We start from the raw sequence: 24,624 nt of genomic DNA, 5'->3' as shown, positions 1-24,624 counted from the left end.
AGCACAAAGTTCTGAAAAATCTCTCCCAGGAGCCAATATATTCATGATTACGTTTTACAGTCATTTGTTGTAGGGACACGAATAAGTATGATTTACTTCAGTATTGATTAGCATTTGTAAAGAAAATGATGAATTTAAAAAAAGGTTTAGGAGTTGAAAGAGTTGCAGCATACTTAGATAAACACAATCAAACAAACAGAGTCAAGAACTTTAAAATAGAGTGAGCAATTTAACAAACATCACCTGATCAGTGAGTGGAATAGTACAGTTTATGTCAAGGCGATCTTCTCCTTCCAGCTTCAGAATTGAATTTCCAAGTAATTTCTTTAATTAAAAACAAAAAAGGAACAGTATAATTCATCACAAAGTAGAGCCAGAATGAAGATATATGTGCCATGGCAAAAAGTATTCTGCAGTTATAATATTAAAACTGTACAGGGAGCAGTCATGGCACGTGTTAGGCAGCAGGGTCAGCTGACCAATACAGTACTTAGTAAGGGTGGCAGGTCAGAGTAGAGGTGCAGAGTGCCAATACAGAGCAAGGTTTGAGGTGATGTTGAGCGTGGCAGCGCAGTATGAGAATTTGAAGCAAGTGTTAGTTTCACTAACAAAGCATCACATTGTGCATAGCCCAGTCAACTGATATACAGACACGGTGAAACTGCTCAGAACATTAATGCAACATGAGGTTTTTTTTTAGGTATCTGTAGTACATTAAATTCAAGAACAGCCAAATTTCAGCTTAAGCAGAAACGGAAGGCCATCTTTTAGTGGGCTTTCATGTACTGGAAACAGCGCTCAGTCAAATATCTGGTTGAGATTTTTGGTTTGCACTTAGAAGCAGGACACACTGGTGTGAAGAAATAGACTGCGTAAGCGAAAGCAAAGTTTCACAAAGCAAGCACGCTTAAGTCTCTTTACCTGAACAAATGAGGACAGGAGCTCTTCCAACAGCATCACACCAGCCTAGTATATGTCAACATCAAGGGTAGTGCAAGAGTAATAGGGTTTAGCATAATGGGCTGGAGGTTCATGGCGCAGGTTATTTTACACTAAGTAGTACAGTTACAAATTCCCAGTAGAAATTATCACCATATGAAAGAAATAATGTACTATAAATCAATACAGTACATTCATCACCACGGGTCACAGAACGTGAACACCTTGTGCTTAAGTACACGTCAGAAAAAGGCACACAATGAGTAAAAATTACTCATAATAGGGTATTGAATTTTAAAAAAAGGCCCTATCGAGGTAAAAAGGTGAGTGGCAGTCTGTAGAATGAATAAGAGTTGAACACATTTCTGCTGCTGCTCAGGGCTATCCACCCTACATCCACAAAAAGCTCTATGCAAGATTTTCAATTTAACCATGTTAATTGTTTCCATTTAAATTCCTTATCTGGGGGGGCGTGGCTTGAGCCCGAGGAAGATGGCGGCATTCCTGTGATTTGCTTGAGGTGAGGTGACGGGCTTTCTGAGGGGGCTTTCTGAGGGATTTTCTGGCTTTACCGGAGTCTTGAAGGTCTGCAAAACTGCATAATTTATGGTCGGAATGTAAGAGCCTCTAAATGGAAGTATTTTTGTCTTCTTTCTGGCAAGCTTTGACCTTTTATTAACCTTTCTGCTCACAGCTGAGGTATCTGTGACAGCTGCTTAACTGCCGCTCGTGCTGGGAGAGCCTGGTTTCCTTTCAGTTTGCATTTTCACTGGCAGCATAGATTTCTGGAGGTTAACAAATTGAACTAACATGAGAAGAACTCTAAAGTTAAATTCTGCAGTGATTTATTGCCTCACTTTGCCTTGCAATGCCCTTTCTGAGAAACACATGGCTTGCTGACTAACTGAATGAGAACTGTGGCTTCAAAGCAGTCTGCACACTGAGGAGATTATTTCCATCGCACTCTGAATTTCTTCAGAAAGGAGCAATGTTTTATTCATTTACTGACCCCGGTTCACTGATTATGGATGTTTCACACTAGAAGTCATATTGAAAAGTGAATTTGGACATTACTCCCTTGCGCTTGTATTAACAGGCTTTAGATGGGCATTTCAGCAACCTTGTTCCTGTGTTGCTAATATGTGTATGTGTAAATATATGCATTTCTTTGCTGTGTTTCTCTCAGAACCTACAATGTTATACGAGTGTACCACGAGAGTCTTTATTTAAAGTGGCTTTATTGGATATGGTATTAAGCTAAGCATGTGGTATGGTTTGCTTGGGCATAGACACACTCTTGTAATGTATTGTGGTGACTTACATTTCATACATATATTCTATTCCATTTAAGCATACAGATATCACTTTTATATTTCACTTCATGCTTATTGGTAAATGTATATTTTGATATTCTGTCATGCGCCAAATGCACACAAATTCTGTTACAGTATGCCTTGCCCACTATTATTAGGTGGAATTGCGCACGTAAGTTATACCTTGCAGTTTTACATTACCTTGTCTGTATAGGTTTTACCTCTCCCCATTGCATGGGTAGGTTAAAAAAAGTATCTTCATCGCAAATATCTTCACATCGTAGATTTATTGTCCATTCAAAGTCACGTGTGAACTTCATTAAAATGGAGGACTCCCAAACATCGACGCCCAAAACAGCTGCTTCTTCGAATACGACTAATGGCTCCTCTTCTCTTACTAAAATAACAACTAAACGCCTTAAACAAAATCCACCCTCTCCACCCAAGCCTTCTTCGTCTGTCTCCATGGATCTCCTTCTGGAGGAAATTCGAGCTCTGCGGCCATTTGTTGAAGAGACAAATTCTAAAATACAAATCTTAACCGATGGCTGGGAAAAATTGGAAGAAAGAGTCACCAAGGTTGAACATAATGTTGAAACTCTCAGTGCATGTTACAACAAAGTAGACATCTTTCATTCCCAGATTACATCCTTGCAAAAACAGGTTGAAAGCCTTGAAAATAGAAACAGACGCAACAACCTTCGCATTTATGGATTATCGGAAGGCACGGAGGGATCGGGTCTCCTTCTTTGAAAAATTTCTACCGACAGTACTAAATTTACCGGAGAGCACTATTCTCAATATACAACGTGCTCATAGACTGGGCCCACTGCATTCAACACCCTCAAGCACGAAAAGACCAAGAGGAGTTATATTGTATTTCCTTGAGTATACGGACCTCCTCAAAGTGCTTTCCGCAGTTAGGCTCCTGAAGCGTATTTCATTTTCAGGTCATCAACTGTTCTTCTCGCAGGACTACGCCAAATCCACAGCAGATAGACGCAAAGAATTCCTCAATATGCGTCCAGCGTTGCGTTCAATTGGAGCTCGTTTCGGATTGCTTCATCCTTGCTTGTTTAAAGTCACTCTCAACAATAACACCACAACTTATGAGGACCCAACAAAGCTGAAGAGTTTCCTCAATGCACAATGCCCAGAAAAGGTGGACATTTCCAGCACTCGCTTTAAGTAGTTTTTCGTCTGGAATATATTTGAATAGGGATTAAATCCTCAGTGTGCTGTTTTAACTATAGAAGTTTAATATACCTTTTGCCATGGTATAATGGTTTGTTTGATCTCATGAATCTCTAAATAGCTCTTCTTCTGTTATATATTGGAATAGGGTTTAGCTTTTCAGTATGTTGTTTTACTTACAGAATTCTAGAATGGATTTTGTCATGGTATAATGGTCTGTATGTTCTCATTATCTTCTTCCATTTCACATTATGACCTCATAATGTGTCGTGACATATTCCATCCTGTTTGTATTAACTATTTGTTGTTTCTTTTTACACAGGACCTAACCTCATGTGCTTGACCTTTTAGTTTTGAATGTTGTTTACATCCCGAAGTCTTCCCCGCCTTACCTCATGGAGTCTGGGTACGTCATCATTCCATGTGGTCTCCCCCCCCCCCCCCCCATCCTTCCATTGTTTTGACTTCTTTGTGGATATGATCCTTTTTCTTATATTCTTCTTTACAGCTCTCACCCCTTCTCCTTTTTTCCCTCTTCTTTCTTATCATACATGTTTCTATCATTTGCCTCTTTTTCCAATCTTGCTTCTTCCTTTTCTTCATCTTTCCCACCTTTTCAGCTTCTCTCAATTGGTTTTAACTTTTAATATCTTCGTACCTAATATAAGGTTTACTTCAATGTTTTTTATAGTTCCTATTGCTGAATTTTTCACATGTACTATCGTTCACAATTTACGAGATTTTATTGGTTCACTTATGTTTTTATTACTTTCATCTCACAAATGTTTTTGAAAATTGTCACATGGAACGTCAGAGGCTTGAACTCCCCCATTAAGCGACAGAGAGTCTTATCTCACCTCTCCAAATTAGATGTTAATATTGCATTACTGCAAGAATCACATCTTACCGAAGGCGAATCACTAAAACTCAAAAGAAATTGGGTTGGTGAAACTTTTTCTCACCAGGAGATGGCAAAAGGAATGGTGTTATAACTCTTTGTCACAAAACACTGAATGCCAAGCTTATATCTCAAGAATCCGACACAGAGGGTAGGTGGATTCTCACTAACCTCCTGCTGGGGAAGACCCCTCTGTCTTTGCTTAACATTTATGCCCCTACTAGCGGTCAGGGCTCGAAAAATGTGAAAAAGGGTACTAGTCCTGCAGGTCTAGTACCTTGAAAAATCTACTCGACTTAACAGTAACCTACTTGACCTCCGTCTCTGAAAGCGGAGCAAATGTGACAAGATAACAAGATTAAAAGGCATCTTTATTGCTCATTTGCTTTGTGAGCAATAAAAAGGCCTTTAAATCTTGTTATCTTGTCACATTTTCTCCGTTTTCAAAGACAGAGGACAAAAGTTAGTATGTTTTCCTACTCGCCAGAAAGGGCGAGTAGGACCTAAAAATAGCTCGACCTCATTACATTTACGTCGCAAATGCGAGCGGTCGAGTGAATTTGTCGAGCCCTGGCGGTGATGCCACGTTTTGGTCTCTTATATCTCAATTATTGCTCAAGTACCCATCAGAAAACTTTATTCTTGCAGGAGACTGCAACCAAGTGATGGACCCGTTTATTGATAGAAATTCTAAATCCCCCTTTATCCTGAACACGCCACACAAAGTTTTCACACAAACTATTCAACAAAGAAACTTATTAGACTCATGGCGCCTCTGCAACCCATCCACAAGAGAATACTCCTTTTTTTCCTCTCCACATCAAACACAATCTTGGATAGACCATATTTTTATTTCACGCAACATTTCCCAATCCTTACGTTCTGCTGACATAGGCCCTATACTCATTTCGGATCATGCACCTGTTTCAATTCAATTAGACATTTTAAATCAATCCACATTGCCCAAAAAATGGCGTTTCAATAATTCCTTACTCCTTGACCCTAATTTCAATTCATCTTTTACCTCTTTCGCTCAAGAGTTTTTTCACATTAATTTAACGAATGATGTCTCCTTTCATACAGTGTGGGACGCCTTTAAGGCCACCGCTCGGGATTTCATCATTAGATTTTTGTCAAATAAACGTAAAGTTTCCCGCATATTACATAACACACTTCTTGCTAAGATTAAAAAACTTGAGCACTCCTTTCACACCTCCAAGTCGAAGGACTCCCTCAAAGATCTCATCACTGCAAAAATCGCTTTTAACAAGTCCACTACCGAACAGGCCTCCCTATACTTACTGAAATCCTCAGCAAAGTATTATGGTGGCCAAAATAAATCAGGCAAACTTCTAGCCAATTATCTAAAGATTAAACAACAGAAACTTCATATTGATTCCATTTTCGATGATAGCCAAGCACCGAAATTCAAAGACACTGAAATACTCCAAGAATTTGTACATTTCTATCAATCCCTTTACACACCAGAAAACACACCCTCAGATACAGACATACCCCAATATTTCTCCACGATTCAAAAACATTAATCCCCAATTAGATTTAGCCTCTTTGGAAGCCGAACTTACACAAACAGAATTGTTAAATGCTTTAAAAACTCTTAAAAAAGACAAGGCCCCAGGCCCAGACGGCTTCACAGTGGAATTTTATTTACATTTCGTTCATCTATTACTCCCACACTTACACACTCTTCTTTCTTCCTTTATCTCTTCCCGTAATTCCACTGGCTCTTTTTCCGAAGCCTTGATCTGTCTAATACCAAAGGCTGATAAGGATTTACGTTACTGTAAGAATTATAGACCTATATCCTTAGTTAACGTAGATTATAAAATTTTCTCGAAAGCTCTAGCCCTAAGATTAGAACCATATCTTCCCATGCTGCTTGGAAAAGAACAATCAGGTTTTGTCAAAGGTCGCAACATCACTGACAATACACGGTTATTCTTTGACATTTTATCTAAATCGTCACATTATCCGGACTCCTTGGCGGCAATTGCGTTAGATGCAGAAAAGGCCTTTGATAGGGTTTACTGGCCTTTTATCTTCCACGCTCTCAAGTGGTTTGGGTTTGGACCGAAAATCATTTCTTTAATAGCCCTACTTTACTCTGAGCCCAAGGCCGCCATATCTACCAATGGCCTCATCTCCCCCTACTTTAATCTTAAACGAGGAGTACGCCAAGGATGCCCCTTGTCCCCTTTTCTTTTCAATTTGGCCTTAGAACCCTTTCTCTCAAGAATACGCCAGAATAACTCAATCACAGGTTTTGTCTCGGATCCTCAACAAATTAAGCTGGCAGCATATGCTGACGATATTTTAGTTTTTCTCTCCAAACCACAATCTTCACTTACAGCTTTCATGGGAGAGGTGGAGGCCTATGGATTGGTATCTGGCTATAAACTGAATAGAGGAAAATGTGAAATATTACCCTTAACCAAATACACCTTTAAGGATGATTTTAAGATCTCCAACTTTACCTGGAGCCCTAAACATATAAAATATCTTGGTATCTGGTTCTCTCCCTCTATAAAGACATCTATCTCTTTAAACATAGACAAATATTCTGCCAAACTTAAAACTTTGGTCGCAAGATGGCATCCCCTTCATCTTTCTTGGTGGGGTCGTCTGGACACAATCAAAATGATGTTGACTCCGATAGTTTTGTATATCCTTTCTAACATTCCACTTTCCATTCCATCTAAATTCTTTCAAAAGATTAATTCTATTTTGACTTCTTTTTTATGGATTGCTAAAAAACCAAGAATGGCGTAACAGAAATTAAGAAGACCAAAATCTGAAGGCGGTGTCAATTTCCCCCATTTCTCTAATTATCACAAAGCCTTTCAGTTACGACAACTATCAAATTTGATCACTAATCAATCTGAAGATAAACCTCTCTGGGTGGATCTTGAGACCTCGTTTTTAGCTCCCTTTTCATTTCAGGAATATCTCTCCTTTACTCGCAAACCACAAAAGCTCTCTACTCCCATAATTAAGCAATCCTGTAAACTACTATCCACTGCACCCCACTTAGTAGTACATAATTTAGACACTTTTCTCAATTCCACAATTTGGCACAATAAACAAATCCTTCTCAATAGGAAACCTATATTTTGGAAGGCTTGGAGAAATAAAGGTCTACTCTGGGTTCATCAATGTTTAGATCAGGGCGCACCCATTCAATTTACGCAATTACAAACTCTTTATCATTTGCCTTCTTCCTTTAAACCTACATTTTTGACCTTGCAGAAAGCAATACTTGATACTTATGCTAAACTCAAATCTTCACCTTCCTCACCCTCCCACCCCCTTTTCCCATGGCATAACCTTTTGCACATAAAGCCCAAAGCGTCCACCATTTATTTCCGTTTAATGGTACCGCCTGAGATCCGAGACAAAACCAAAGTGGAACTCTCGTGGGAATCCGATCTGGGAACAAATTGGCCTATCTCTTTTTGGAACAGAATTTGGACGAAACTTAGGGAATCATCCAGAGCGGCCAGCACAACAGATTGTTTCTTACTCCCACATACCTACATAAAATACACAACACAAATCTCAACATTTGCTGGACATGTTCCCAGGTTCATGCTGATCTCCATCATATGCTTTTCACATGTCCACATGTTTTTATATTTTGGAAACAGGTCTGGCACCAAATCAACACTATTTCACACCACAATTCCACTCTCCCCTACAAACATTTTCCTAGGTAGTTTAACACCGGACCGGAAAACAAGTCAATCTCAGTTACCACTTATTGATTTGTTAATAGCTGTAGCTTTTCAGCAAATATATAAAAACTGGAAAGATTCCTCTAAATTGTCCTATTTAGCTTGGTGGTATGCTGTATGTCACAATCATCGCCTTGATACAGCACTCGTTCATCCTATCTCTCTTGCTACTAAACGTTCTCACCTTTGGGGCCCACTCACACAATTTCTAGACGATATCGTGAAGAAAACTCCTTTACCTGCTCCCTCACAACAAGAAGTGACCAAGCCTCCGTGACCTCCTATTGTTTATTTATAATTATGTTTAATTTATCATTTTCTATTATATATATCTATATATATATTTTTATTTTAATTGTGTATTTTTGACATGTACTGTTATTTACGATTTCTGTGAACCTTTGCTTGTATTCATATCATCTTCTATATTATCCTTTTACTATTTTAATGGATATTATATATCGTTATTGTTCTTTATTACACCATGTATTTATGTATTAACAAATAACTGCATATATGAAGCATTGTTTTTATGACCATAATAATCTTTCCAATAAACCTTTTCTTGAACTTAAATTCCTTATCTGAAAAAATACCTTTTAAGTGGATGAAAATTTTGAACAGACCTGGCAATCTTAGACCTGTGTTGAACACCCTTGAAATGTTTCCTGCTGGTTCCCTAATAACAGACACCATCTTTTTAAAACAATTCCTCTTACCTCTGATCAACACTGAAGTGGCTTTGAAAATTACATCATGCTGCTGGACATGCCTAGCAAATTAACAATACCCATTCTGCCATTATTTTTGCACCTTTACATCAAATGATCTGCTTCTACTATCTTTCCTAAGTCTAGCCGAACATCACTTAAGATAGTTCCTATTAGAATTTTTCATTACCTTTTCCTCCTTCCTGAAGCATGTAGCTCAACACTTCGTTATTAACTCATTGAGGTTAATTTTGGTCTAATGGAAAGTATTATGACTTTTTGCTGCTGCTTTTTTTTATAAGTATCTGAAATTTCTAGAGGTCTACGGAAAAGGAATTAAATGGCACAGAATCCATCATTAGTGGTCAAAAGTGTGTTTTCCCAATCATAGTTCTGTTTGCCCCCTTACTCATGCTGAGGATGTGGCTGCCATTACTATATTAATAAGTTGGAGGAGGGTGGGTCATGGACAGTGGTGAGACTGAAAGAGGTGGTGAAGATAAAGTAATAAAAGGCACATCAGCAGATCTTGCCTTCAGCAGCCTCTTAGGATGTGTTAAAGAGTACATCTTCAACACGTCCAAAAGTTCTGTTGAATATAGAAGCTATCATTAGGTTTTCACATGAAACAAATTCTTCCTCTTTTTCCTTCACTCTTTCATCCTAAAAGACACACAATCAATTTTTTTGGGGTGCCATTAACCAATAAAGTGGTTCTCGCTGTTGATATACCATCTACCAGGAAACGATCTGTCCTTTAGGTTGTGGTCACGTTCATCAGTCAGATGTCACGGTGAACAAGTTAATTGTTGAAGAGGTCACTTTCATTGACAGACTGTTTGCTATTACCCCTATGGATAAGGATGCAGGAAACTAGAACCCTCTTGACACAAGGCAGATGAAGCTAAAGAATTTACAGAAATGGATGTTGCATTGAGCCCTATTTCTTATATATTTGAGAAAAAACAGTGGAAGGAGGAAGAAAGCTGAAGCTTTTTCCCTTTTCTAAAAAGTATCCTTCTGTTTGAAGTCGACATGGGTGGTAGACATCCCTTTTATACGTTTCTGGGGAATTTAAGAGTAACAGAAAACTAGCAAAGCGGCCAAAGGTCCAGTGGGCAGAAGTGCAGGGGCAGGTGAGAGTGAAGGTAACAGTTGTGAGAGACAAACAGGGTGAGAAACGAGAGAGGTGGAGAATTTAAACTTGGGTGAGTTCAAGGGAGATATGTACCAAGGGACACTTTAGGCGAGAGCGGTGGAGGAAAGTGAGGTTGCAGTCTGTGGCGGCTGCAGCGAGATGATGTAAGATATGAGGAGCAGGCTTTGCGAAGGCATTGGTAATTTAATGCGGTTTATAAGATTGCCACTATATGCACCGCATAAAAAGTAAAGGCAATGCTTTTTAAACTGAAATTATGTTTTAAACCTTTATTAAAACCATTGATTGGTTTTAGATGATTGCTATACATTGTTAGGTTATACTCAACTCTCACAATTAACCCATTGCTATCCAACCATGTCCAAATTAGAAGACATTTCCCTTAGCCCCTGGTCAAACAAAAAAGTCATGACCTTACTCCTCTCACTTACCACATTTCAATTGAAACCTTCAGTAGCACACGTTACTTCCCTTTGATTTTCACCCATATGCCATCTCTTCAGTTTCCTCAAAACTCAGTTTTGTACTCTCCCCTTCTACAAATGGAGGATGTTATGCTTTTATAAATCTGTAAAGGTCTCAATACCTTAATCACTCGCCACAAAACCCCACCATACAAGAAAAAGACCATAGGTGGTACATCTTTCGCTGTTCAAGCAGCCAAAATATGGAATTTAATACCCTAAACATAAGATCCATGGATAACTATCTTATCTTCAGAAGACTATCCAAGAGTTGTCTCTTTCCTAGATAACCACCATACTCAAACCCTAATGTACAGCATATCCTTGTGTATGTAAACATTTATAATTTGATTATATTTATGCATCTAGATATGTGTATTTCTTGTACAAATATACATAACTATGGTATTTAAAATATAGATATTCTTTAGGTATGCTTAACAAATGTATATATTACTTATGGTTATATGTATGTGTGTGTATATATATATTTGTATATAGGTTTGGGTGTATGTATATATGTGTGTATGTATGTATATATATATATATATATATATATATATATATATATATATATATATACACACATATATACATATATAAATAAATAATTCTATGCTCAACATGTTTATAAGTCACTGCATAGTTTTTATAAAATGTATTTGATTAGATGCTGTGGGTTTCTGTTTTATTTACCTATCACAATAAGTAAATATTATAGCTATTTTATCTACAAGTGCATCACTATTAAAATATCGAGGAAAAGATCAAATTTACTAAAAAATTATAATATTGAAAAATTGAGTCATAAAAATACACAAATAAATTAACTTTAAGTACTGCAACACTTGGGTCTGAGTTTATGCAATACCACCTTAAATCTCAATATATTATCTTCCTTATACATGTATACCCTTTCTATGCAGTTACGTATCTATATATTTATTAATTTACTCCTACTGTAGAACGAAACAAACAATGTACTACTCTGTCTCACCCTATAGCTCTCTCAATATATCCTCTACCTCCCAACTCATTACAAACCTTATTTTACTACTATAATCTCCAAAATAACCCTTTCTAGACTTATCCTACAACTCAGTTTGTTACTATGATCTACCAAACAAACCCTTTCAAAATTCTTCCTCATGTATCCCTCCTTTGGCTCGTCCCAAACCTCATTTTACTACTATGATCTCCCTAATTCCTTTCCTCCTCCATCTCTCCTTTTACGCACGCCAAATCTCGTCTTACTACTATGATCTCCCAACTAACACTTTCTAGACTCTTACAACTATACAACTAACTTGCATTTCCACCACTCAAATTAACTCCTATTTCCCTACACTAATCCACCACTAATCTCTTTGGGTTCCAGAGTAGCGTGCCACTCGCCAAAAAGCACTTGGGGTAATAAGTGGCAAAGTCAGGTTATAAACAGAGTTAATTCTCTTTAAAAGGATGAGGCAGAGCAAAGAATGCTGGCAAAGTGACAGACTGGCCAACAAGGAATGGTTTACATCCTTAATGAGGATAGCCACCCGGGTACTCAACAAGAACTTGTCCAAGAAGAAGGCAGTATATGGCAGTTGTATGGACAACACCTGCAGTTCTCTCACACAGCATGCCAACATGATGGTTAAACAACATCGTTTTTAGCATTAATACCCTTAAGGTGCGGCTTGCATAGACTAAAAAGGCATTCACATAAGAAATGTCAACACACAGTTTGTGAAGAAAAGGGTAAAAAAAACTTAAAGAAACTGGTGACTTTAGCAAGGACGGATTGTCAAACAAAAACAAAAAGGTTGAAAGGGCCTGATCTGTCACCTTTCACTGTGCCACATGTAAGGCTTTGTTGTGATAAGAAAATATCACACAAAACAACATCAGAAAGGGTGGCTTGTAAGGGGTCAGTGTCTAGGGCACCACACCAGGCAATTCATTTATCTGAGCGCCCAGCGTAAATGGACTTCATGAAAGACCATCTGCCAGCAAAAATAACATCCACCATCACAGTCAGCAATTCAAATGCATTCAACAGCCGCCGCTCAAGCTCTATCCTTGGAAGTGCACATTTTGGAGATCTGTATGCAGTAACCTGCCCTGCTGCTGAGAAAGGAGGTCCTGTCAAAGCAGAAACTTAAGTGGAAGGGACATGTTCATGCTCAGAAATTCTGAGTACCATATTCTCTTGCCCAGTCTGGGTCAATCAAGATGATTTGAGCCTGATCTTCTTTAGAATATGAGACAGGAGAGGTATCAGCTGGGATGCGTTCAGGAGTCCCTTGCTCCATTCCATCTGGAATAAGTCTCCAGTGCACAACACTGCAGACACTGTGCATTCCTACAATGAGCAAATAGATATAGGCAGTGCTCACGCCCCATCCAAAGGTGCCCAGCAAGCCCCCAATCCCCCCTGCCCCCCCCCAGATGGTGACGACACTTGTGATCTGCCAGGCATCTGCTCGGTTCATCCATCCTGGCATTCAGGGGACCTTACCTAGTAGATGGTGACCAGGAAGATATTTTGTTGTTCCAGCCAAATCGAGAGGTGCAGAGCCACCTGGCACATGGGCCCGGGCTTCGCTCAGCCTTGCTTGCTGCAATACCACATGGGGGTAGTGTTGTGCAGGAGAACTAGCATCAGTTCGCTTTGATGGATGGCAGGAAGGCTTTGAAGGTCATGCGGATTGCCTGACACTCTAGCAGGCGGACGTATAGCAACCTCTACACCAGAGACCAGAGGCCTCCACCAGAGACCGCAGGGAAGGAAGAGGAGCCTGCCATGGGTCAGGTCGAAATCTGATAGCCACCAATGCAGATCCTGAGCAGCTTCTTCAGAGACTCAAATGAGGTCGGAGAGGCAGCCATGATACTGAGCCCCATGGGTTTTGAGGTTTCATTACAAGGCTTCCATGTGTCACCTGGCATTGTGGATGAGGAGGATGCACGAAGACAAGTGGCCAAGAAGCCTCCGAGTCATCCTCATCAAGCACCAGCACTAATACAATAACACTGGGATCATTCTCTGAACTCTCCTGGACTTTCTGTGTTAGAGGAAAAGCCTAGAATGCCACTGTGTCCAGAACTGCCCAGATGAATTTAAATCGCTGTGTGGGGCTCAGGTGGGGCTTCGGCTCATTGGCGGTGAAACCCAACAAGGTCACAACTTTGTCCACCATCCAGAAGTGGCTTATGATTGACTGTGGCGTGCCCTCGTCTAAAAGCCAGTTATCAAGGTAAGGGAAAACAAGTACTCCAGACATTCAAAAGCTATCCCTGGAGACGCGCGAAAACAAGATGGCCGCCGCCCTGTGAGCTCTGTTTTCTTCTACTAACTCATTAATTCCAGTCAGAATTTACTGGAAATTACTCCTGCAGCCTGCTGAAGCCTTACCTGATGCTGTGGTGACTTTTCCTGGTGTTTAAGACCTCAGAAGAGGTGTTTTTCTTCCTCCTGGTTCAGCTTCCATCTATGCCTTAAGGCACTGCCCAGATTTCCTATCAGGGGGGCGGAGCAAGTATCCAGGAAAGGGCTTAACCACACCCACAGTCTGTTTTAACTGCTGCACCAGCTTTTTCCTTGAAGCATTTTTTCTGCATTTACATTATTTCACTGTACTTTGCATTTATTTGCTCCTTTCTTTTTTATAATACGAAAATGGAGAATAAAAATGCGTAGAATCCCAATAATAAGAGGAAGCAGCAGATTTCTCCTCCTCCTGTAAAATCTAAAGTGGTGGAATCTAGTGAGCCCCCATTGGCATTAATTCTTGACGAGCTTCATGCATTGCGTACCAACACTGATACCATTGCGTCAGAAATTAAAAGCCTACATAAAGATATGGCTAGTATGTCAATGAACGTTTCAGACAACTCAATTAAAATAAAAGATAATAAAGTTAAAATTGATGCTTTTGCACCACTTGTTGCAAAACTTTCTCCTAGGTCTATTCTTCTTCTGAACATGGAAAATCGCAACAGGCAATACAATTTACGTATTTTTAATTTACCAGAGGATGTTGAAGGCTCTAAATGCAGACTATATCTGGAGAATGTAATACCCGGTCTGTTAAACATTACATTTCCGAAGAAATTTAAAAACGATAAAGCGCATAGGATTCCATCCCATCGAAATACTCATCCCACCAAGCCAGGACAAATGATTTTTAAGGTTCTACGTCACCATCATTTGGTCTTGATAAGGAAAGCAGCACGGGTAATACCATCCTTAATGGTTAATGGCAATAAAATCTTCATTCACCAAGACTTTGCTAAAGAGACTTAAGATTTGTAAAGAATTCACTGACATTCGTCCTCAATTGAGAAGTCTTGGTTTTAAATACGGCCTATTTGACCCTTCAACAATGCGAATCTGGAAAGATAATTTTTCAAAGTCCTTTCAACGTCCGGAAGATTTAAAATTATTCCTGGAACAGCACTCACAGCATTCTATGGATACACACGATTCTGCTACTTGAATATTGTTATAACATGTATTTCTGACAAATGTTACCGTTCTCTTTACACTGGGCTGCAACGGATCGGTCATGCTTGTAAAGCGCATGTGCGTTTCAAATCTGTTATTAATGTTCATTTGTGGTCATCTTTTTTTATGTTTGTCTTTTTCTTTTCCTTATACAATATTCTAGAACTACTATTTTCTATATTTTTCTTCAACTTTCGCTCCTCTTCTTAAATCCTATTTCTTTTTACTCTTTTGTTTTTATTATGGCTAATGTTCATAATGTTAAAATAACCTCTTTAAATGTCAAGGGTTTGAGACATCCGGTAAAAACGTACAAAGATTTGAGGTGGTCTTCAGAGACAATTATGGAGTATTAGTGAGCAAGATGGAAGACGATATAGATCGATGGATTTGATTACCGTTGATGCTGCTAGGTAGAATATCAATAATGAAAATGGTAATTCTCCCGTGATTCCTGTTCCTCTTTACAAATATCCCGATGGTCCTCCCTGGTATATTCTTCAACACACTCACCTCTCTGATGGTCAAATTACCTTGGGTGGGCAAACCCCCGAGAGTCAAATGGCAAATTCTTACCCTACCGTACCACATGGGTGGGTTGGGAGCGCCGGACTTTGACCTTTATTATAGAGCTGCGCAATGCACCCACGCTCAACTCTGGATATACGGCTCACCTGATATCCCTCACCTACGCATTGAGTGGGAGGTAGCTGCCCCAAGCCCGCTTCCCATGTTGCTCTTCGCGCCCACAGATCGCAGGACTGGCATTCTAGATTCAATTAACGCAACTAATCACGCCTGGCATCATCATCTGAAATTGCAGGCTGGGGCTCTGCTGTATTCACCTTTGGCGCCCCTTGATTGGTGCCACTGACTGTCGCCATGTAGAGATAGGTGTGTCATCAGTGCGCTTAATTCCATAGGGGTTCATATAGGCGACTTGTTTGATGGTGGAATCATGAAGGACTGGGAGTCCGTTGTTGAAGAGGGAAATATGCCCACAATCCTAACCAAGTTTCAATATCATAGGACAAGACAAGCATTACTGCAGCTTCTAGGAACTGATCCGCCGGAGTTGACCGTCCTCTCCCTGATCATTAAAACGCAAGCTATGACGGGAATGGACTCTAAGATTTACAAACAAGCTATGTCATATAGAGCGAACCATTACACTAAAGCTTATTTAGCCTGGCAATTTGCCATGACTACGGAAATAGACAACATGTGGTTATACGGCTGCCTAAACATAAGCGAGTTTCCCTTAATGGTAAGCACCGTTTAATTGACTTTAAGTTTCTAAATAGGGTCTATTATACCCCAGACAGACTATGTAGATATGGGCTCCGGGACAGCTCGCGCTGTGAGCGATGCAGTGAGCAAGAAGTTGATTTTGCACACTTAGCTTGGCTCTGCCCGGGAGTGGCTGAGTTTTGGAGACAGGTGTTCTTGGAATGGACAGCTATAACTGGGCGGGAGCTTTCCCCAGACCCGACTCTAGCGCTTTTGGGCTTCTCGAAACCTTTGCCGAAAGGGCTGCGCAGGTTAGTTGACATGGGACTACTCATGGCAAAGCGAAGGGTGGCCATCGGCTGGTCAAGGGGCCGTCTACCTACGTTGAACCAATGGTCCTCTGAACTGATATATTGCTCTACTCAAACGGAAAATTTCAGTGATCTCTTGCCCCCCGCAATAGACCCAAGAATTTTTGGACACTGTACAATACATATAGGGCCAATAAAAATAGCGAGAGAGGGGGCTCGCCGAGAGATGTACAGATGTAAATATTTTGTCTTGCTACTCCTATGCTACAACTCGGAAGGAGTAAGTTGCCTTTGGTTAAACGCTATTGGTGCAAATAGGGGAGTAGTTACAGTTGTTATGCTACTTATAGTCTGAATACCCAAAAACTGTCAGACTGATTTCTGCATATGGGTATATTCTCCTCGTGTCAACTATGTTAGAACAGCCTGGTGTGTCACCCAGTTTGGACCTTCAGTATAATTTTCTTTTTCTTTTTACTCAACTGCCATTGTGATGTCATGATAATTGTAATGTGTTTGCAGCCTATTGACTTCTCGCATCTGATGCTCCTTTGTTTTTGTTTAAATGCAATAGAGATCAATAAAAAAAAGTACAAAGATTTTAGATTATTTAAGTAGTTGTTAAGCAGATATTTGTTTTATTCAGGAAACACATATTGAAGATAATATATTAGATTATATGAAAAAAAGTGGGTTGATATTGTCTCTTCTGCTAAAGGTAGAAAAAATGGTGTTGCTATTCTTTTTGCTAAAAGACCACATTCTCAAATTTTAAGTAAATCATCTGATTTAGAACGCAGATATGTCATAGTTAAAATTAAAATGTATGATTCTGTTATGTTTTTAATTAATGTTTATGGTCCAACTGCTGATGATCCTATGTTTTGGTATAATTTAACTACTGAAGTACTCAAGTTAGGTAATGTTCCTCTTATAGTTGGAGGAAACTTCAGCCTTATTTCTGATCCTTTATTGGATAGATCGCCTCTCACTAAATTCCGACCTCGAAAAGCTTTTCTAACTTTTAAATCTTTCCATAAAACTACAAAATTAATTGATATTTGGCGGTTGCATTTTCCTACGGAAAAAATGTTTACCTTTTTCTCTAATCCACATAACTCACATTCGAGACTTGATTATTTACTAATTTCCAGACAATTGATTCTGTGGTTACTCCTACCATTGGTAATATTGATATATCAGATCATGCATTAATATCTTTTGTTTTACAATTTATTTCAAATTTAAAACCACAATCCAGATGGAGAATGAATACTGATATTTTTCTTAATGACTGACACAAACTGAAAATATTCAATGCTATTCAGGATTATTTTCAACTTAACGCAGAAGGTTCTACATCCCTGGTGAATAGATGGGATGCTTTTAAAGCTTATATTAGAGGTACTTCTATTTCTCTCATGGCACATGAAAACAAAACCTTGAATGTAAGAATTAAAGAATTGGATAAACAGATTGCTAAATTTGAAAGGCTTTTTATTACTTCTAATGACCCTCAGTATAGGATGAAATTACAAAAACTCAAGATATGAATTTAATTCCATTCTTAGCAGAAGAGCTGGTATTCAACTCTCCAATTCTAAAGCCAAATTTTGTTTTAATGCTAACAGATCTGGACGGCTTTTAGCTACTTATCTACGCATTAAAATAGATAAAACCCAAATAAATTTGATTCATGGCCCCAATGGGAAAATTGGCATATCGCAAAATGATATTGTTAATGAATTTCTAAATTATTATACTACTTTATATAATCAACCTAACTTTGTTGTTTCTTCTTTAATTGATTCTTTTTTAAATACATGTGGATTACCCAAGATTCCCCTTTTAACTAAAAATAAATTAGATCTGCCCATTACTGAAGATGAAATTTGATTAGCCATTAAATCTCTTAAACAAAACCAATCCCAAGGACCAGATGGCATTCCAGCAGAATTTTACAAGGAATTACAATTACAACTTATTCCTCATTTATTTAAATTATTTACCATTTCTTAGCTCCACAGGGACTACTACAGGTTATTTTACTGAAGCGTTAATTGTTGTTTTACCTAAACCTAATAAAGACCCTTCACTAGTTTCCAATTACCGTCCTATTTCCTTATTAAAACAAGATTGTAAGCTCTATGCCAAAGTACTTGCAACTAGGTTAACCTCAGTTTTAGATTTTATTATTCATCCAGATCAATCAGGGTTTATGAGAAATAGATATTCTGCAAATAATACAAGAACATTACTGCATGTAATTAAACAAGGGTCCACTTTACATTTACCAGCAGGAGTGTTAGCATTAGATGCTGAAAAAGCCTTTGATAAAGTACATTGGCAATTTTTGTTTCGCACTTTATTTGCATTTAATTTTGGTGACATTTATTCGTATGATTTCTGCATTTTATTCTAATCCTACAGCTCGTGTATTTATTAATGGGCAAACTTCAAACCAATTTTCTCTTTTGAGAGGTACCAGACAGGGTTGTCCCTCATCCTGCTCTTTTTTCTTCTTGCAACTGAACCTTTGCTTGTTTTAATTAGGAATTGTAATGATATTAATGGTATTAATATTAAGGAGGTTAATGTTAAAACGTTATCATATGCAGATGATGTACTTTTATTTATTAGTAATCCTATCTCCTCACTTCCTCCTTTATTTGAGATTATTTCATCTTATTCCATACTTTCTGGTTATAAGTTAAACACTAATAAAACCGAATTCTATCCTATAAATATTCATTGTACCTCAGATATGTTACCCTTGAAGGATATAATTTGGCAAAGAGAACATTTTAAATACTTAGGCATTTTGTTTTCTCCTCTATGAAAACTACAATATCATTAAATTGCGAGTCTATTTTAAGTTACATTAAGGATAAAATATCTAAATGGTCTTCACTTCATCTTTCGTGGTAGGGTGAAATGGACTCCATAAAAATGACTTTAGCACCCAAAATGTTTTACTCCTTAGCCATGATTCCTACCCATTTTCCCATGAAGTTTTACAAAGATACAGATTGGCTTCTTACTAAATTTCTTTGGCTCAATAAGGCACATCGTATTAGTTATAAAGAACAAGTTACTTACCTTCGGTAACGCTTTTTCTGGTGGATACAGTATCTGCCTATGGATTCCTCACCTTGTGAATATCCCTTGCGCCAGCAACATTCGGAATCCTCTGTAGCAGTCCACGCCGATTAGGTCGAAGACGACGTCACAGATACACGGCTCCGTTCGCGACTCCGCTGACGTCACCGGCTCCATAAGAAGACCTCGTCGGCGTGATGACGTCAGTTCCGCACCTTTTTTCCGTGCCTTCGAGGCACACGGACGGACTGACAGCAATATATATATATATATATACAGTATACACAGTACAAGATATGCAAATCAACACACACAGTGTGGAAAATAAATAACAAGGCACAAGAAAAACATAATGCCCTTGACAGTAACCAAACACATTTTGAAATACCATCAACAGAATTGCAGGTATAGAAGGATGGACAACGGGGAGGCGGGTGGGTCAGTGAGGAATCCACAGGCAGATACTGTATCCACCAGAAAAAGCGTTACCAAAGGTAAGTAACATGTTCTTCTGATGGATACATCTGCCAGTGGATTCCTCACCTTGTGAATAGATTCCACAGCAGTCCCCACTCCCGGAGGAGGGTGTCCATCCCCCTATACCAGAAAGTCCTAAAGGACGGATCGAGCAAAGTGTCCGTCCCTCCTCATCTCGGTGTCCAAGCAATAATGTTTTGCAAAGGTGTGGAGGGAGGCCCAAGTTGCCGCCCTACAAATGTCCTCCACAGAAACACCCCTAGATAAGGCAGATGTAGAAGACTTTGCTCTGGTAGAAGGAGCCCTCAAACCCTCCGGAGGCTCCTTACCAGCTAGGGAGTAGCATATTTTGATGCATAGTACAATCCATCTGGAAAGGGTGCGCTTGTGCACCGCACGACCCTTCCTGCAGCCAGCAAAGCCCACAAAGAGCTGGTCATCAATCCTGTAGTCTTTCGTCCTGTCCAGGTAAAAGCTCACCGCCCTCTTAGGGTCCAAGCGGTGAAGTCTCTCCTCCTCCTTGGAAGGGTGAGGGGGAGGATAGAAAGAAGGAAGGAAGGGTAATGGACTGCCCCAAATGGAAGGGAGTTACCACCTTAGGCAAAAACGCAGCCCTGGTCCTGAGTACCATTCGTTCAGCATGAATGGTCAAGACTGGGGGTTTCGAACTTAGAGCTTGAAGCTCACTTACCCTCCTTGCCGAGGTGATTGCGACAAGGAATACCGTCTTAAAAGACAAGAGCCTCAGGGGACACTTGTGTAAGGGCTCGAAGGGAGAACCCATAAGATAGGTTAATACAAGGTTCAAGTCCCATTGAGGCATAATAAAGGGAGCTGGAGGAAACTCGTTTGTAAGGCCCTTTATAAAACGAAGAACAATAGGAGACTTGAACAGCGACGGCTGATCCGGCAAACAAAGGAAAGCCGATAGAGCCGACAAATATCCTTTCACAGTAGCCACAGCAAAGCCTTGCTGGGCAAGAGAAAGGGCAAACTGTAAAATATTAGAAAGACGATCCTTCCAAGGATCAATGGACCTCTCTCCACACCAGAGAACAAATTTAGACCACCTATATGAATAAATAGATTTGGTGGAGTGTTGCCTGGCCGATAAAATAACATCCACCACATCCGGCGGGAGAGAGAAAGAACTCAGGTTGCCCCGTTCAATCTCCAGGCATGAAGGTGTAAGCTCTGGAGGTGGGGGTGTAGAACCTGCCCCTCTGACTGCGAGAGGAGGTCTGCCCTCAGAGGGAGACGGAGCGGAGGGCACGAGGAGAGGTGGAGAAGATCTGTGTACCACACCCTTCTTGGCCAATCCGGGGCGATCAATATGACTTGGGCCCGGTCTTGGCGAACCTTCCTCAGAACCCGAGGAATCAAGGGTATGGGAGGAAACGCGTAAAGGAGTCGTGAGCCCCAACTCAACTGAAACACGTCCCCCAACGCTCCCTGCATCGGATACTGGAGACTGCAGAATAACGGGCAGTGAGCATTCTCTTGAGTGGCGAACAGGTCCACCTGAGGAGCCCCCCACATCCGAAAGACGTGACGAACTACCTCCGGATGAAGCCTCCACTCGTGATCGGCGGAGAACTGCCGACTGAGACTGTCCGCACGTACGTTCAGCACCCCGGCCAGATGATTTGCCATTAAACAAATCTGATGGTCCTGAGCCCAGGACCACAGACGCCTGGCCTCTCTGCAGAGACAAAGAGACCCCACTCCTCCCTGTTTGTTTATATACCACATCGCGGTAGTGTTGTCCGTCAGGACTTGAACCGACTGACCGCGAAGGGAAGGGAGGAAGGCCTTGAGCGCCAAACGTATCGCCCGTAACTCCAGAAGGTTGATGTGAAGCAGCCTTTCCTCTGGAGACCAAAGACCCTTGATCTCCAGATCCCCCAGATGAGCACCCCACCCTAAGGTGGATACATCCGTTATCACTATGGCCACCGATGGAGGAAGATGAAAGGGCCTTCCTTGAGACAGATTGCCCTCCACGCTCCACCAAGACAGATCCGCTGCAGCTTCTCTGGAGATCCTCACAGACTCCCTGAGATCTCCCTTGTGCTGATACCACTGCTTGCGGAGGCACCACTGGAGTGCCCTCATGTACCAGCATGCATGGTTGACCAACAGGATGCAGGAAGCAAACAGACCGAGCAGGCGAAGGACCTTCAGAACTGGAACAACCGCTCCGTTGTAAAATAAAGGAATCATTTCCTGAATGTCGAGAATCCTTTGAGGAGGAGGGAATGCTCGACACACAGTAGTGTCCAGTACCGCACCTATGAACAGGTTGCGCTGAGAGGGCACCAGGTGAGATTTGGGCACGTTTATAGAAAAACCCAAGATGTACAACAGTTGAGTTGTATCCCGCAGATGATGCAACACCTTCTCCGACGACTCCGCTTTGATCAGCCAGTCGTCCAGATAGGGGAAAACTGAGACCCCTGACCTTCTGAGATGGGCTGCCACCACTGCCATCACCTTCGTGAAGACCCGAGGTGCAGAAGTAAGACCAAACTGTAGGACCGCAAACTGATAATGTTGCGACCCTACCGTGAAACGGAGATACTTTCCGTGCGACTTCAGGATTGGGATGTGAAAATACGCATCCTGCATGTCGATGGACACCATCCAGTCCTCCTGATTCAGCGCTTGAAGAACCTGAGCAAGGGTGAGCATCTTGAACTTCTCTTGCTTTAGATAAAGATTCAAGATTCTGAGGTCCAATATCGGCCGTAACCTGCCGTCCTTTTTCGGAATCAGAAAATACCGGGAGTAGCATCCCTGACCCCTCTCCTGCTCTGGAACCACCTCTATCGCACCTTTCTGAAACAACTTCAGGACTTCCTCCTGCAGGAGAAGACGGTGGTCCTCCGAGCAAGCCCCTTGACAAGGAGGGTAATTTGGAGGGAATTCCCGAAAGGGAAGGGCGTACCCATTTTCTACAAGATCTAGAACCCAGAGATCTGTAGTTACAGATTCCCAATCTTGTAGAAAATGGGTAAGCCGGCCCCCCACAGGACCAGCATGATCCGGAATGCCGGATCTAGGGCTGTTTTGCGGTGGTGGGAGGGGCTGAGGAAGAGGAAGAGGAGAGCTGACGTGAGCCACGTGTGCGACCCCTGATTCTTCCTCTGTAACCTCTCGACGAGGAACTTTGCTGCTGCTGCTGTTGCTGAGTCTGCCTATAGGTACGAAAAGATGTTCTTCCAAAACCTCTGTACCTCCTTAAAGACCCTCTCGACTGAGACTGGAGTCCCAAAGATTTAGCAGTTGCCTTGCTCTCCTTGAATCTTTCCAGAGCAGCATCTGCCTTTTTCCCCAAATAGGCAAGACCCATCAAACGGTAGATCCAATAGGGTTGACTGTACATCTTGAGAGAACTCCGACGTTCTCAACCAAGCACTTCTCCTAGTTGCAACAGACGACCCCATGATCCTTGCAACAGAATCCGCAGTGTCCAGCCCACTTTGGATCACTTGCCGCGCAGCCGCCTGAGCATCAGCCAAGATGTTGTTAAATCCAGATCTATCGTCCTCAGGCAATTTCGGCCCAAGTTTCTTAGCCGAGTCCATCAGCGCGTGAACATAGCGTCCCAAGAGACATGTGGCGTTAGTCGACTTCAAGGCCATGCTGGCAGATGAAAACACCTTCTTTGCCGACTGGTCCAGCCTTTTTGCCTCTCTATCCCCAGGGACCTGTGGAAAAGCCCCCTTAGACTTTCCAGAACAAGCCGCTTGAATTACCAGGCTCTCAGGTGACGGATGAGACGACAAAAATTCAGGATCTCCTGGGGCTGCTCTGTATCTCCTAGCGATCGTCTTTGAGACCGCAGGAGCAGAAAAAGGTTTGCGCCACACCTCCAATACAGGCTCCACAATGGCCTCATTAAAGGGAAGCAGAGGCTCTGATACCGCCGTTGGAGAATGCAGCACTTCAGTCAACATGTTTGACTTAAACTCTGTTGTAGGAAGCTGGAGATCAAGCAACTCCGCAGCTCTCCTTATGACTGCATGGTAGGGTGCGACATCCTTGGATGGCTCATCAGATGGCGGAGTAATCTCCCACTCAGGAGAAAGGTCCAAGCCACTAGCTTCCTTAAGCTCGTCAAAAACCTCAGCCGACTCCACCAATTCTCTATCCTCCGCCTCCTCCTGAAGGTATCTCTGCTCCTCAATAATCCTCTGAGTCTCCCTCCTGGAGCGAATTCGAATCCTCGGCGGCGCCGTAATCGACTCCGACGGTGCCGGCGGAGCCATCGGCGTCGAACGTGGATCCAGCGGAGCCATCGGCGTCGAACGAGGTCGAGCCGGAGCCGGCGAGGATGGAAGCGGCGTCGACGTTCTCGGAGCCGGAGGATTCCAAGACGGCGTCGCTGGATAAAATGGATAGAAAGGGGCCTGAGGATACACCTGCGGCACCCCTAAGTTAAAGGCCAAAGGACCCATCGGACCCGAAGGTGCACCAGGGGCATACATGGCACGAGCAAATACCCCATACATCGCATTTAAGTAATGATAGGGGTCCTGACCTGGCCCAGGAAAGGCAGGATACTGGTCAGGCCCCACCGGACT

General features: G+C 41.3%; 1 protein-coding gene across 6 annotated transcripts in view; it reads right to left on the bottom strand.

Annotated features, from left to right (window-relative positions):
* Positions 1 to 24,624, bottom strand: part of CIT (citron rho-interacting serine/threonine kinase) — a 1,313,172-nt gene that overhangs the window by 293,299 nt on the left and 995,249 nt on the right. For 4 of the 6 annotated variants that reach the window (XM_085636268.1, XM_085636269.1, XM_085636271.1 and 1 more), the window contains exon 38: positions 244 to 324. In XM_085636268.1, coding sequence (XP_085492394.1) covers positions 244 to 324 — 81 coding nt within the window. Of the gene's footprint in view, positions 1 to 243; positions 325 to 921; positions 967 to 24,624 lie in introns of all 6 variants that reach the window. The other 2 variants (XM_085636266.1, XM_085636267.1) reach the window with 1 other exon arrangement.

Source organism: Triturus cristatus, chromosome 11 (genome assembly GCF_964204655.1).
Source record: "Triturus cristatus chromosome 11, aTriCri1.1, whole genome shotgun sequence".
Taxonomy (NCBI): Eukaryota; Metazoa; Chordata; class Amphibia; order Caudata; family Salamandridae; genus Triturus; species Triturus cristatus.
This window is presented reverse-complemented; position numbering and strand designations above follow the sequence as displayed.